We start from the raw sequence: 14,810 nt of genomic DNA, 5'->3' as shown, positions 1-14,810 counted from the left end.
CCCGGGCTACTGCTCCCGGCATGCTGGCGTATTGATGGCGTACCTAGCCTGGAACCTCGAGACTCCGAGGCTGTCGAACCTCACCGATGCCTGCTGTAACACCACATCCCCACTTCAGTAATCCCAAGACTTCCGCCCCGCTGTCATCATCATGGCGGGACGATCTTACCTCAGTTTGCAACGACTGCGCGTCGAGGATGTTCCACAGCACCCCGAATTCACCACGCCCTCCGCAAACGCACCAGCTCTCGCGACGTTCCTTGCTGCTGCCTTCAGAGAAGCTCTTGCCGAAGACTTTGAGACTGGGTTCACAGTCCAAGGCAGCTGGGCTCCTACCGGCAAGAACATCCGGATCACTGGGCTGGATGGCGGCCATGCCACCGTACCCGTCTCGGTTGAGCAGCGCAAGAAAGGCAAGGGTGAGAATGCGTGGTTCGCCCGGAGATCAAAGCACCTAGAGAGCGACGTGCGACACACGGAGCTCGACAGCTTGCTGATGAACGACCACAGCTGGTGGGAGTATCAGTACACGCCCGATCTGTACGATGGCAACCTGCTGCTGGAGTGGGATGTAAAGCAGTTGGAAGAGGCTGCCGGCAGCATCAGGCAAGAATTGGGAATGACAGACGTGGAAATGCGCAGTAAGTCACGTTCTTGTACTGTCTTGTTGATCGTGTCTTTCTGATGGCTTGGCACACGAGCGACGTTGATGCGGTGCATTCGTTGATATTCTCCCGCTTCAGTCGTTCAGGCGGTGCATTTGTTGATATTCTCCCGCTTCAGTCGTTCAGGCGGTGCATTCGTTGATATTCTCCTGCTTCAGTCGTTCAGATGTTCCACGTCCTGCCAGGTCCGTTGCAGGATCGAGTGTTCCATGCGCTCGCCCTCTCCGGCAAGCAAGAAGCTCAGTCCATCAACATGCAGATTCCCATCGACTATGCTTCGTTCACTGCCGTGCAGACCATACGGGCGAGAAGCCGTCTGGGACCGCAAGGGAGTGCCTTCCGGTACAACACCGAGGCCAACCGCTCTGAGAACAGAGAGCCCAAGCCTACCGAGGTGCAGAAGCAAAGGAGCGGAAAGAAGGTCACAGAAGGCATCTACGCTTCTCTTGAGCGCATCCGTATCATTACAGGCACGGAGCCGCAGTTCACGCAGTGGGACATGATGACCCTGAGCAATGCCGGAGGGCTTGTCAGCTCCGTCCCCGTGTCGATGCAGAAGGGCCAGCTTCTGGAAGCTGTGAGCAAGGACGTACAGTTTGTACTCGAGGAGGTTGGAAAGCAGAGAGAAGGGGGAAAGCGGACGCATAGCGGAGTCTAGCGCTGCGGGAGGCTAAGCGGGCGGAACACGAGGCCGGACGCAGGCGCGTGGCTGACCAGACCACATCAGGGTGTCGATGTCGACTGTCGACTGTCGAGCTCCAGCACTCAGCCTCGTCGCGCGCATAGATCTGTTGCTTGTTCTGTATCTACACTCCAAATATAGCAGATGCCCGTTACCCCACGCTTTCGCCGTATTCCTTGCTGAGCCTTGTCCCTTGCTGCCTTCGCTCTGCACTTGGTTGCAACCCTCTAACCCCACTTCCTCGTGAATAGCATGCAGAACTACGGCCAGCCAGTATACGAGAGGCCCGGCAGCACAGCGAGCTTCACGGGACCGCCGCCGCCACCTCCAGGCCCGCCATACCATCAGCAGCAGTGGGGCCAGCAGCCGCCTCAGCAACAGCAGCCACAGCAGCAACAGGCGGCGCCGGGTTACAACCCTGGAACCTATGGCGTATTGCCTGGAGGCTACGCTCAGAGCTCGCAGGTATGGCGTACAGTGAAGGGTGAAATGTCGTGTGCACTGCGCTGACAGCACGGCAACAGTATCCATCAGCCACACACCCGTCAGATCCATACGCGCCTCAACCACATGTCGACGTCCCTCCTCCACCACCCCCCAAGCCCTATGGCTTCGCAGCTGCGGTTCAGAAACAGAACAGTCAGAACCCTCAAAATTGGCAACAGCCACCACAGACGGATACAAGCTTCACGCCGCACGCACAGCAAGGGGGCTATCCTGTCTACAACAATGCTGCTCAGCCACCCTCTGGCACGCCCACTGCTTCATACTTTCATTCTACCCAAGTACGGCCTGGGTCAATATATGGCGCAGATCACGCAGGGCTCTCAGCATCTCCGGCCTATCAGCGGCCTCAGAGCACGGTGATGAGCCCGAACGAGCAGGCCACGCCATACGCACCTCCGTCGGCACCTGGCCAAGGCGTACAAACATACGTACCATCAAACACGACTCCTGTGCCGGGAGTCTACGTGCCTCCTCCGCCAGCCTGGCACCAGGTCCAGCATGCATCTTTGCAAAGCGGAAACGAGAGATTCACCCATGCCAATCCGTCAGCAGACCCTACTTTCTATACACAGGGTAGTCAGGGGACACAGTCATTACCACAACAGCCGCCTCCTCTTCCACCACGACATGAGACCCACGGCATGCCTCCACAACAGCAACAGCACGTTCAACATCCTCAGAGCCACTTGCCGCAGCAACCACAAGAACAGCAGCCACCACGCGGCCATTTCTTACAGCAGCAGCAACACCCTCAAGCTCCAGCTCATTTTGGTCAGCTTGGGCAGCCGGTCCAGCCTCTACAGCAGCAGCAGCAGCAGCAGCAGCAATATGATCAGCCCCCTCTTCCGCAATCGTATATCCAGCAACAGGCTGCACAACTGGAGCAGTATGCCCAAACCCACCAACAGCAGCAAGTGCAGAGTCCTGTACAGCCGCAGACCCAATGGCAAGCGCCAGCGCCAGCTCAAATCAACCACATGCAGCAATATCCAGCGACCAGTCAGCCTGTATACGAATACCAACAGCAACAAGCGCAGACAGCAATTCAACCTCAATTCCACCAGCCCACTACTGGGCAGCCGTACTACAACGTGTCGGAGCAGGCTATACAAACGCCGAAACCGATTGACCGCACTGATACAGCGCCACCGAACTTTGTGCACCAGTCGAGTCCCCAGAGCCATTTTATGTCTCCCGTAAGCAGCCAGCATGGCACGACTTTTGCACCAGGACATCCATCTAGCGCACGCACAGATTCGGTAAGCTCGATCGCGCTGGCCAACCTCCACTCGCAACGTGCAGCAAACCGGACAGCTTCTCCAAAGCCGCCATCCTTCGTGAATCCCACGCCGCCTCCGCCTCGAGACGATGCGTCAAGGTTCAGCGCACTGGGCACTGGTGGTCCATCAGACTGGGAGACGCTTGGCGCAGACGAAGAGATCGACGACGAAGCCATGTTTGCGAAGAAAGACCCCGGGCACAATGAGCCTGTACAGCTGGACAGCGTAGAGCTGCCGGCTCACCACCCTTCACATCCACTTACGCAAGGGTGGCCAAGTCCTGCTAACCAAACAGCTCCTGTGAATCACAGTCAGTACGAAAATTACCAGCCAACTCCTCCAACTGCTACAGTCAGTCCTGTCCATAGAATTCCTTCGCCAGAGACTCCACAACAGAGTTTCTTCGCGAAAGACGCGCTCATTACGTCCTCGCAAGCCTCACCAAAGCTGCTACAGAAGTATGAAACGGCCCCGGATGCTCATCACGGGTTTGTGATGGGTGAAGTACTGTGGGATGTACCAAAGCAGATTGGCAATGCACCACAACAGTCGCAGCTTCCAGCTCCTGATAAACGCAGCGATGGTCCGCAGAGTGTCCAATTAACAGCTCCTGTCCAGGTATCGCCTCCCATCCAAGTACTTGCATCCAATTCGCTAGCGCCTGCACCGCAGACACCGCGACAGACACGACCTGGCGTCAATCGGTTCTTTTCAGATGTCGGTACAACATGGGGTCTGTCTCCCAAAGATCGGCAGCAGGCTTCGAATTTATGGGGATCCAAAGATGACATTGATCTGCCTGCCAAGCTGAAAGCGAAAGATGAGGAGTTGTGGAACCTACGCAGAGAGTCTCAAAGCGAGATGCAGAGGGTACAGGCAGAGATCGAGGCTGGAAAAGCAGAGTTCTTGGCCAGGATTGACCGCTTGAAGGCGGATTACGAGGTGGCCAGAGCACTTGCAAGCAAGCAGAGTTCGGCGTTGGAGCAGCAGGTTGAGGCAATGAAGGCTGCCACAGAACAAGCAAAGCTCGATGCTGATGCTCTCAGGAAGGAGAACGACTTGACTATCGCAAGGATCAAAGAAGATGTGGAGGGGAAAGAGGATACAATCAGGGAACGCGATGCGACGATTGCAGACCTCCGAACACAGCTTGAGAGCCTCCGGAGTCGGCTTGAGGAGGAGAAGATGAAGGAAGCGCCTGCACCCCCTAAACCTACAGCTCTTGACCTGATACCGGACCTGGATCCATGGTATGCTGGTTCCCTTGAGCGGTACATGGCCATGCTCCATAGCGAGGCAAACGAGCCGCAGGTAGAAGACAAGATCAAGACTTTTAAAGCATTCTTGCGGGCTGAATCCGGCATCAGAGGTATCGAGTACCATGACATCGCACCCACACCTTCAGCTGCCGAACAAATAATACTCCATCAACCAGCTAGGCCTGCTGACGCTCAAAGCACTTCTAGTGCAGCGGCTGAGAAGCGCGATCTGAATGTCACCGTGCCACATGGCCCTCCTGACGATGACGACTTCGAATACAGTCCTGGGGGGAGACCACTGTTGAAGCGCACCACAATCTCAGTCGAGGAGCGTGTTTCAACACACACCCAGTTCGTTCCCTCGTCACAGTCAACGGCCATCTTGACGCCAACAAGCTCGGTTCATGACGATTCTACACCTATCCAGTCTCCGCCTGATGAGCCGCAATACAAAGCGTATGTGCCACCGACCATGTCAACAGGCGTTTCAGCTTCTATTGCTCAGCGACAGGCTACGGGCCCTTCCAACCTGCCAACTGTTGCCTCGCCCACTGGTCCTGGCAAAGACCAGGATGAGATATTCTTCGGGGCTCAAGAGCCGAGAGGAAGAAAGGGCAGCAGGCCTACCAGCACTGATGACGCGGGCGGCGTACCTGTTGTAGCCCCATTGAACTTCTCTTCCAGTCGCCCGGTTTCTATGTCGGCGGCGCCAAAGGGCAATTTGCTCGACATGCTTAACAACCTCCTGCCGAGTCAAGTCAAGCCTGTGGCACCGAATCCCCTCATCGAGGAATTACGAACGGAAGTCGCAACCGTGAAATCTGGGTTGAAGCATGCTGAAGAGCTGACAAAATCTTGGGAGAAGTCTGCGTCGTTGACACGCAAGAAGAATGACGACGCCCGCCGAAAACGTGCCGAGGACAATGAGACTCACAATGATGATCTCTTCAACTCCGATGAAATCTCTTACGCTGAGCTGAAGGATCTCGAGAATGAGTTCAAGGAGAAAGAACGCAATCTGAAGAGCCAGGAAGATCAGGAGGAGTGCAATGGCTATGTCCAAACGGTTTTTGATCGTGTTTACAACGACTTGCAGGCCGACATCACGACGCTCACAGACTTTTATATCGAGGCAGAGACATTGCTCCAGACCTCTGTATCCGGAGTCAAGAGCCTCGGAGGCGGCGACGCACCGACGACAAGAGCCTGTCTAGAGCTTCTCGTAGAACTGCACGACCAGATCGAGAAGACTCACGAACAGGTCGTCCAGGCTGTGGCTGAGCGTGACAAGCGATACAAGAAGACCGAGATCCAGCCGCTATTCGCTGCTGGCAACATCGCCAAGATGAAGTCTGTTGAGAAGCACTTCGAGCGGGCTGAGAAGCAGGCTATCCTCCGAGCGAAGAATGAGAAGGCTGAGCGCATGGGCGAGCTCATCAAGGTGGCTGAAGAGGCCGTCATTGGTGCGGCGAGCATCGAACAAAGCGAACGCGGTCGCATAGTTGCTGCAATTCGCGAACTCAAACATGACAGCAACACCTCTGATATCCTATCGCGCGCGCACGAAACTCTCATCCTCATTCAAGAGTCGTCAAAATCGCTTCTGGCTATGTTCAATCGCCTGGAAATCGGGCTCAACACAGCAGAAGTCGATGCTGATGTTGCACAAGCACGTGTCGATGGCGCACCCCCATCCAAAGTCTCAGATCTGCAATCGGGAATGAGTGCCAGGGAGACCGAGTTGAAGGATGAACTCACTCGGCGGCTCGACGTACTCGATCAGGATCTAGAGGAATTTGAGCAGCTTATTAAGGAAAAAGGCGGTAGCGTAGGGAGTAATGACGAGCAGGAGAAGAGTAAGAGACTCAAGATGGCACTGGAGGAGGCCAAGCGGAGGAACGGTCATGCCTGAGTGCGATATCTTGTGCATGTATGACACGGGGTCATGGGTAACCGCATTGGTACTGGAGGGTTCTCCTTTCTCTGAGATGACTATACACATTTGTAATATACACACGTTCAGCATGAGATGTAGAGCATGCCATGACAGCGATTGTTATGGGAAACGTATAATCAATATTCAGTTGCGAAGACAACACCACCTCATGCCCTTAACAGCATCCTCACGGTAGGAATAAAGTCCTGGCTGTCTTTCTCCTGCTGCTCCCAATCCTGTTTGAACGCCGTCAACGCCGCGAGGATGCCGCAGACCATGAACACCAACGACACCACCGACCACAGTATGCCCCAGCACTGTGAGGAACCCCCATATCTCTTCGCGAAGACACTGGCATCTGACGAGTTGACCTTGCGCAGAATCAGGTCGTCGCAGATGTCCCAAACACTATAAAGGCTCGACATGACGCCGATAAAGAGGACCACGAACCGGAGCGGCTCAGCATGCTTGATGAACCACATAGCGACCAGCAAGCCGACAGCGAGCAGGATAGTGATGATGGTAAGCCAGTCCTTGCGCGCCCACCACAGCGTCAGCAAAAAGCACACGCCGAGCACAATACTCGCGACCTTGCTAGCCACGATATTGAACCCGCAGAACGTCAGCAGCGCCCCGATCAGACTCGAGCCCAGATAGCCCGCAGGCAGCGTCAGGAACTGCTTGCCGCCGCGCATGTGCGTCACGCCGCCTTCGTGCGGATCCAGCGAGATGGACTCGACGCGCCCGCCTGTGCAGCACGCGGTGATGGCGTGTCCGAACTCATGGAACGCTATCACCAGCATCTGACCGTGTTAGTCGATTCAAATCCCACCTGCAGACGGAATCGAGCGGCGTACTTTGAACGGCCAGAGTACCCATCGAATGTACGGCACGTTCCACAAAATCGCAATGATGCCAATATAGGCGATCAGAACCCCCAGCGTGACGCCTTGCGTGTGGTTCACGCTCAGCCCACGGCGCTCAAAGCGGTGGAGATGTGGCTGGGCAAGCGCTGGGCCGGCGGTGATGAGAGCGCGGCGCGCTAGTGTGCCGAGGGATGGTGGGATTGCCGGCATGCTGTGCTGTGCAGGCGAGAGAGAGAGAGAAAGAGAGAGAGAGAGACGGTAGGAGAGGCGTTTGTAGAGTCAGGTCTTGCCGTTGTGTTGTCGGATTAAGTCTTCATGGTTGGGCTGCGGTCGTTTGACAGCTGACGCGTGCGTGCAACGTACGTGCGCCACGTTTTTGCTAAAATGAAGGTGGCTGAGCATATGCACTTGGCCCGCCCTTCCGAGTGAAGCACCCATACGCAGATTACGAAAGCGAACGCAGATTGTGAGAGCTTATATATTTACTCGAAGTTACACTAAACAGATTCATCCCAGAGGGATGCCAGATGCTATCGCTAAGTTGCTATCTAGAAGTTGAACGAGCTGGCTTTACCCTGCAAAGCTAAACCTGGCGGTCATCGCCGACGGTCTCGCGATGCATCGACCTGTTACGAGGAGTGCTGTCAGCGTCTTTGTCGTCAAGCTTCTCATCGACCGACCTCGGGACGTGCGCAGCGCCTGCGCGCTCCTCGAGGATCGACGGGCGTCGCTGCCAGTAAGCCATGTCGCGCTCGTTGCGGCTGAGGTAGCCAACAGGTACCCAGCTCTTGCTATTTGTCGCCTTGATAGACTGGTCCATGTACATGTCGTTGACGCTTTCGAGCGACAAGGACTTGGTCTCGAACACGAAGAAGTACACAAGAGCCGCAGCAAAGAAGTTGCACCCAAAGAAGACGAATCCAAAGGCGTAGCCGATACCATCGTTTGCGTATGGCGTTAGAAAACCGATCAGGAAGTTGCCGAGCCAGTTGAAAGCAGTTGCCAGCGAGGCCTGTTTGGCACGAGTGCGTAGGGGGAAGGTCTCGCCGATGACGACCCAGATGAAGGGTCCCCAGGTCGAAGCGAAAGATGCAATGAACATGCAAGCGCACACGATCATGACGATACCGGAGTCTGCGTACTCAGTCGGTGGGCGGACGATACCGATGATGGCGAAGATGAGCAGCCAGGTTGCCTGCCAGAGACCACCAAAGACAAGCGGCATACGGCGACCAAAACGCTCAATCATCCACAGACCGGGGATGGTCATGGCAACGTTGACAGCACCAAGAATCAGTTGCGTCTGGATAGGATCATCAATTCCAGCGGCTTCGAAGATCGTCGCACCGTACTGAAGCAGCCGTTAGTATATAATGTGTCTTTTGCGTTGGAAAGACTTACGTAGAAGAAGTAGTTTACACCAGTCCACTGCTGAAAGAATTGAAGCGCGCAACCCAACAGAGTACGGTAAACAATACGGGGAATACCGGAAGGCTGTCCAGTAAAGCATTCTACCCAGGTACCTTGGCCAGCCTTGCTCTGCTCAGCGATTGACTCCTGCATTTCCTTGAAGTCATCGTTAACGAGCTCGTCATTGGGATCTTCTTTCTTTCCGCGCAGGCGAGCAAGCGACATGCGTGCTTCCTCCCAGCGACCGCGCCCAGCAAGCCAGCGAGGAGATTCGGGTGAGAACAGGATACCAATACCAAGAGGGAGAGAGAAGCCGATTCCAAGACCAATAACGATTCTCCAGGAAGCGTCGGTATCCTGTCCGGGGTTATCACGGACACCAAAATTGATAATGTTGGAGATGAGGATACCGATGGTGATCATGAGCTGGTATGAGGCGACGACTGCACCGCGAATTTCACGCGGGCAGCACTCGGACTGGAACATGGGGACACCAATGGACAGGATACCAACGCCCAGACCGGCAACAATACGGCCGACCATCAAGTGGACCCAGGAGTACATGGAAGTGATCTGGACGATGTTGCCAATCACGAAAATGGCTACACCGATGGACAAGCTGCGTCGACGTCCGAACCAATCGGCAGTGTAGGCGCCAGCAAGTGCACCGACAAGCGTCCCAAGGGACATCGTGGAGACGATCAGAGATTGAATAGTGGTGTCGAAAGCAACTGAGCCATCGGGCTGCTGCTGACCAAAACGGCGGATGAAGTCCTTGAACAAGAGCATACTGGAAATCTGACCAGTGTCGTATCCGAACAAGAAGCCTGACGATATCGTGAGCATTGCGTTACTGATGATGCTTCGAGAATTCTACTCACCACCTATCGATGTGACAATTCCCAACATGACGGCCTCAATACCGACCTCTGCACCTCGCAGCTTGATGGACGTTTTGCCGAAACTCATGATTGCGACGGTGAGCTCTCAGCTTCTCGAATGGTCTGGAGCGAATCGAAACCGTCTTCGTTGACTACTCACCATACTTCCTTCACTGACATTAAGTACGATCGCCTTTTCTGTGCAGACCATGTGCTCATGCCCAGATGCCCAGCTTATGCCGAGACATAGTTTTGACAGGTAACGTCATTCGCGCCACTGCCGTCACTCCACGAGCAACAGTGACCTTGGCTGGTGCGCTGCTACAGCCAACAGTAATTTTGGAAGTTCTGTAACGCGTATAGCGTGTCCGATTGTGTGACACCGGGGTTGCTTCAAGCAGGAGTGTTGTGGGGAAAACAGACGCGATTTGACCAAGCCAAGCAGACGAACATCCGATTTGGCCGCAGAGCCCCAGTCTCCACCACCATGGAGATTGCACGCGGCAGTCGAGATCTGCGGCTTCCTTTCGGTTTCGACGTTGCTTGTCCCAGCATCCTGGAATCGCGTGAGCTGCAAGCAACTGATGTTATGCCCCCCGCAAACTAGTCAAGTGTCAACGTGCCGCGACTGGAGACAGACCGTTGTGCCGTGCTGCTCCTTGAGGTGTTATGAGACCTTCCTGGAGTTGAGATCCCAAATTGCCCCGCGCTTGGACGTCTCTCTGATTAGGTGGAGTGTCGGAGAGTGAGTGGGGGTTGATCGTATCCACCGTCTGTGCAAGTCTCAACATTTCCAAGCTTCTAGTGAGGCTCTGCGACGCAACTCCACATCAATCCTTCCCCAGCTCTTTAATCCCGCACATGCGGCTGAAAACTGACTCGTGCTAACTCCATTTGTGCGGCTCTTGGGGGAGCTTCTTGTCGAACGACCAGCAGACGGTGTGCGATACGTAGGTTCGAGACGGGAACTCCACGTCAGGTCCAGGGCGCCATGTGCGGCTATGCTCGGCATTCACGATCCGTGCCAAGCCTCGAGAATTATCGGCTCCATCCTGGGCGGTGAGCTTGTTGACAGTGACGATCGAAGTCAAGGAAGTCGAAAAACAATGGAGCACCGATGTTGTGTGTGGAAATTGGGAGTTCACATGTGGAGCGGAGGTGAGGAGCAATGGAGGGGAGGACGCGCGGAATCCCCCGGCCTCAGCACTTTTCATCGTCCATGGGGAAGTCTTGAGAAGAATAGCGAGCCACGTGGAAGTAAGTACTGTGCCTGCCCTATATAAGTTATGTGGCCTTCTTGCTTTCAAATTGGGTACTCGCAGTTCCTCGCTAGGTTTGGTCTACCGTGTCCGTGCGCGCAACGACCGGAGTCGCGCAACGACCGAATCATCACAACTACACCATACTTTGACGCGTCATAACTTAACAACTATAGCAGCTATTAACAAAGCGCTTGCAGTAATTAATACGCTAAAACCAGGCAAAAAACTTATGTATCAGCATTTTGCTACCAGGTTTAGTGTTAACTGCGTAACTCTAGCTTAGAGACACAAGCACGTTTAGGACTCCTAGGAGACTAAGGACATTAACCAGCAACGTTTAACGCTATAACAGGAGATAGAGCTTATAAAGTACATAGAGTTACTTAGTACTTGTTACTTACTACCTACTAGAGAGATAATCTAGAATTTCGCGTTGCTAGTGGCTTAAAATCTAGTCAGTAAGAGCTGGGTTACCTGCTTTATTAACAAGTACTCTATCTATCTTATCTTATGTTACTCTACTAGAATAGATTAACTATGTTATAACGCTAATTCCTACAATAAATATACGCTCTACTTTAACCTACTACAGCATAAAATCTCTAAATACTCTATTAAGGGTTACTACATATATAATATAGATAAGAAGGGCTTTATAATTAGCATTACAGGCAGGATAAAACACATGTTTAGTAAGTGTATATAGATAAAGGAAGAGATTAAAGCATCTATCTAGGATAGTAACTAAGCTTAGTAGACGCTTATAGCGTGTGTGTGTGGTAATAGAACAGTACTACTGCTAGGCATTATCTATAAGTTAGCTAACGCTAGCATTAAATTAGACTAGGTAGCTAAAATTAAGCTAGGAAAACACTCTGTAATAGTTATATTATCTTTCTTAGGGTAGACAAATAGGGATATAGGCCTTGCCTAGCTTAAGTAGGTGTTTAATTACTACACTAAGGAGAAAGCATAAAGAAAGTAGAGGCTTTTAATACTAGATAGCTACAGATCCTACATAACAATAGACTTTATTAAGTACTATAATAACTACAAGATCCTCCTAGCTGTCCTTCCCCCTTACTTAACCTAAACGCTCTAGCTGCTTAATGTAGTACTGTTTAAGCCTCTATTAACAGCGTACTTAAAAGTAGTTATAACACACATCTATAAGGCTTAAAATAACGCACCTATTACTAGAGCAGACTTCTTCTGCCTATTCTGGCTAGCGTAGATGTGTAGCTTCACTAAAAAGCTAATACTTAAGTCCTTTAAGGCAACAGGTATCTATCTACTTAATCCTAACGTTATCCTCTACTGCTTTATTAAAACACTAGAGAGCTTAGATTTAGATAGGTCCTTATTGTCTGTTTATAGTAACAAGGATTAACGTACTCCACGGTCGAGCGGATCACACGATCGAGCGGATCACTCAAAACCCCACCAAAATTGCCTAAAACCACAACCCTTTATCTCAACAACCACGCAATAAAATCTTCTAAAATTTTTAGGACAGGGCTGCACTAATATAAATAAGAGTATTTAAAAGTCTTAGAGTGCTAGAATCTATAACACAGACGTTATTAAGCGATTACTGTTTTACAGGGGTGTTTAGCACTATTTGCAGGCTATTTCTATAACTATTATAGCTATAAAGCTGAAATCTAGATATGTACTTACCAATAACTATGCAATACTATTCTGAGATTTTAAGAAGATTTTATTGCGTGGTTGTTGAAATAAAGGGTTGTAGTTTTGGACAATTTTGGTGGGGTTTTGAGTGATCCGCTCGATCGTGTGATCCGCTCGACCGTAGAGTACGTTAGCTTAAAATAGAGATGTTGTTGCAGCGTGTGGTTAAAAACTAGAGTAAGAGTAACGTTAAAAAGATAAGACAATTAATCTACTATATCTTAGTTAAAACCTTACTTCTCTAGTATAAGATAGATAGCCTTAAAAAGACTGTAAAGACGCAGAAGAAGCACAAAAAGAAGAGTAAAACCTTAGACTTGTAGCAACAGCAGGAGTACTATAGTGGTGCAGTGTTCTAGTTACCTAGAAAGGTTAACAAAGCACGCTTCTGTAAGCGAGTCAGACAACATAAGAAGAAGGAGGAGAGGCTTAGAAAAGCTACTAGTAAGAAAGTAGCAGCTGCTAAGAAGCTGGTTAAGGAGAAGGAGAAGGAGGAGAGGTGTGTAGTGTAAGAGGCAGCTAAGGTAGTACGTAAGAAGGAGAAGGCTAATACAGCAAATTAGAAGGCTAAACAGGAGGCTAAAAAGCAGTGTTAATAACAAGAGCTTAATGCTGTAAAAGCTATATAATTACCTTAAAAGGGTAAAAAGAAAGCTTTATAAGCAACCTAGCTAAAAAAGCGTTAAAAACGTAGTCCTAGGGATAATATTGGTGGTTGTAGTCCCCTATTGCTGGCCCCAGCTCCCCTACTTAAAACCACATCACGTAGCCGCAACGTTAAGTTACTAGCCAAATTTAAATAGTACATCTTTTTTGTAAGTAATTAATTAGTACTACACTACAAAATTATAAAATAATAGCTGTTGTAGGTGGCTCTATAGCCTTATCTAATTTTGAGCATTAAGGTGGTTTTTGGTCGTTGCGCGACTCCGGTCGTTGCGCGCACGGACACGGTAGCACGCCGCTATGACGCAACACAACTCGACGTAGACTTGCTATTGTCGCAAGGAGGCATCAACCAGGGACAATAATCGCGAATTTGACATGTCCACATTCGTTTCTTTCTTGAGGCTTACCTTCAAACCGCGAATCACGGCGCTGGAGTTCCGTCTCCCAAGATGCTTCCAAATATGTCACGTGCCATTCACACTGGAGTCCTGACGTCAATGTTTTGGAAATCGAAATGCTACAATTCGCAGACTGTTCTCAATATTTCATCGAAACATTATCGTTCCTGTGTTGAAAGAACTAACCTCCAAGACTACATCCAAACCGCAAGTTTGTTAAGTGCGCCGCGCAAAATGGTCAAAGACAATGTATGTAGTTGCATGCATCAAAACCGCACAGCACGAAACTGACATATTCCAGGACACCGTCATTGAGTACTTTAAACCCATCTAGCCCAGTCTCAGTGTTAAACTGACATAACAAAGAGAGTTCAACGAGCTCGTGAACATGTCCGCGAAGGACCTTCAGGACTGGCTCGGCCAAGACGAGTCCGCCGGCGCAGGCTGGTCCAAAGACGACGGCAGCGGCGAGACCATTGGCCACGACTCGGGCCGCAAGATTGTCGCCATCCTGGAGAAGAACCCCAAGAAAGACCCCAGCAAGTACGAGCAAGACGACATTGACCATATGCGCAAGGTTGTTGCGTATTGCAAGAGGCATCTTGCGCAGGAAGAGAAGGCCAAACAGGATACGAACAGCAAGAGCTATAAGAGCCTGAAGAATTGGGGGCATGAAGCTTATAAAGCCTAGGATAGAAATATGTTTAGGATTATCAATGCCAATAACAACTTATTTCAATCCTCAGCCGTTTCAAGCTCGCAGTAGATGAACACTCGAATCGGCCCATCCCCAAATATGGCTTGACATGTCTTGATTGAGCGATATGCAGCGTGCTACATCGACAATCAACACCAATCATCATGCTTGGCAAATACGACTAAGTACCGCCACAATTTTGACCTCTACATATTTCTAACGTCGATCTATGCTCTCCTCTGCGTTACTTGTAGCGAGGAAGTTCAAAGGCAACATCAGTTTTAGCCAGAGAAGCAAACGCCGAAGTCTTTATTGATACGACGTTGTAATGGATAGTCTGGACACCTTCTCATCTTCTCGAAGTGGCTGCAGTAGGCTCTCAGCATACCTCGTTAAAGCCAACAAGATTGAGAGGCAGTGCTTACGACATGTCATTATGCATTGCCAACCGAGAACTACAAGCCAAACCTAAGGGAAGTACGGTGTGTGTGCAAACAATATGCATCTGCGGGGTAAAAGCATTCAGCCTTACACCTTACTTTAATTTAGTGGTCGAATCACCCTTTTGCGGCTCGCTCAATCAGGAAAGATCTGAAAGCCTCGAAC

The 14,810-nt window shown here is 51.2% G+C and overlaps 6 protein-coding genes across 7 annotated transcripts, besides 6 other annotated features; 3 read left to right on the top strand and 3 right to left on the bottom strand.

Moving 5' to 3' along the window:
- Positions 1-151: 151 nt before the first annotated feature.
- Positions 152-1,323, top strand: EKO05_0008093 (uncharacterized protein; the record flags this gene model as incomplete). The annotated part of the gene is made up of 2 exons (XM_038941516.1): positions 152-641; positions 824-1,323. The coding sequence occupies 2 exons, from the start codon at positions 152-154 to the stop codon at positions 1,321-1,323; spliced, it is 990 nt and encodes a 329-aa protein (XP_038796558.1).
- Positions 1,324-1,599: 276 nt separating this feature from the next.
- EKO05_0008092 (uncharacterized protein) lies at positions 1,600-6,305 on the top strand (the record flags this gene model as incomplete). Its single annotated transcript, XM_038941415.1, has 2 exons — positions 1,600-1,812; positions 1,872-6,305. The coding sequence occupies 2 exons, from the start codon at positions 1,600-1,602 to the stop codon at positions 6,303-6,305; spliced, it is 4,647 nt and encodes a 1,548-aa protein (XP_038796557.1).
- Positions 1,690-1,746: a tandem repeat.
- Positions 2,655-2,680: a tandem repeat.
- A 191-nt stretch (positions 6,306-6,496) lies between the features above and the next one.
- EKO05_0008091 (uncharacterized protein) lies at positions 6,497-7,405 on the bottom strand (the record flags this gene model as incomplete). The annotated part of the gene is made up of 2 exons (XM_038941495.1): positions 6,497-7,132; positions 7,187-7,405. The coding sequence occupies 2 exons, from the start codon at positions 7,403-7,405 to the stop codon at positions 6,497-6,499; spliced, it is 855 nt and encodes a 284-aa protein (XP_038796556.1).
- A 16-nt stretch (positions 7,406-7,421) lies between these two features.
- Positions 7,422-7,451: a tandem repeat.
- Positions 7,452-7,778: 327 nt separating this feature from the next.
- EKO05_0008090 (hexose transporter hxt5) lies at positions 7,779-9,574 on the bottom strand (the record flags this gene model as incomplete). Of its 2 annotated transcripts, XM_038941455.1 has the most annotated exons (3): positions 7,779-8,546; positions 8,597-9,432; positions 9,487-9,574. In XM_038941455.1, the coding sequence occupies 3 exons, from the start codon at positions 9,572-9,574 to the stop codon at positions 7,779-7,781; spliced, it is 1,692 nt and encodes a 563-aa protein (XP_038796555.1). The 2 variants fall into 2 exon arrangements, with proteins under 2 accessions (XP_038796555.1, XP_059493185.1); XM_059637202.1 differs by having other exon boundaries at positions 7,779-9,432.
- Positions 9,575-10,370: 796 nt separating this feature from the next.
- On the bottom strand, positions 10,371-10,700 carry EKO05_0008089 (uncharacterized protein; the record flags this gene model as incomplete). Its single annotated transcript, XM_059637201.1, has 1 exon — positions 10,371-10,700. The coding sequence occupies one exon, from the start codon at positions 10,698-10,700 to the stop codon at positions 10,371-10,373; it is 330 nt and encodes a 109-aa protein (XP_059493184.1).
- A 126-nt stretch (positions 10,701-10,826) lies between these two features.
- Positions 10,827-12,142: a mobile genetic element.
- Positions 12,136-12,573: a dispersed repeat.
- Positions 12,571-13,396: a mobile genetic element.
- A 162-nt stretch (positions 13,397-13,558) lies between these two features.
- EKO05_0008088 (uncharacterized protein) lies at positions 13,559-14,198 on the top strand (the record flags this gene model as incomplete). Its single annotated transcript, XM_038941344.2, has 3 exons — positions 13,559-13,756; positions 13,809-13,822; positions 13,874-14,198. The coding sequence occupies 3 exons, from the start codon at positions 13,559-13,561 to the stop codon at positions 14,196-14,198; spliced, it is 537 nt and encodes a 178-aa protein (XP_038796554.2).
- Between the last annotated feature and the right edge of the window lie 612 nt (positions 14,199-14,810).

The sequence above is a fragment of the Ascochyta rabiei genome, chromosome 14 (assembly GCF_004011695.2).
Source record: "Ascochyta rabiei chromosome 14, complete sequence".
In the NCBI taxonomy this organism is placed as follows: domain Eukaryota; kingdom Fungi; phylum Ascomycota; class Dothideomycetes; order Pleosporales; family Didymellaceae; genus Ascochyta; species Ascochyta rabiei.
Note: the sequence above shows the minus strand (reverse complement) of the source record. Positions and strands in the feature narration are given on the sequence as shown.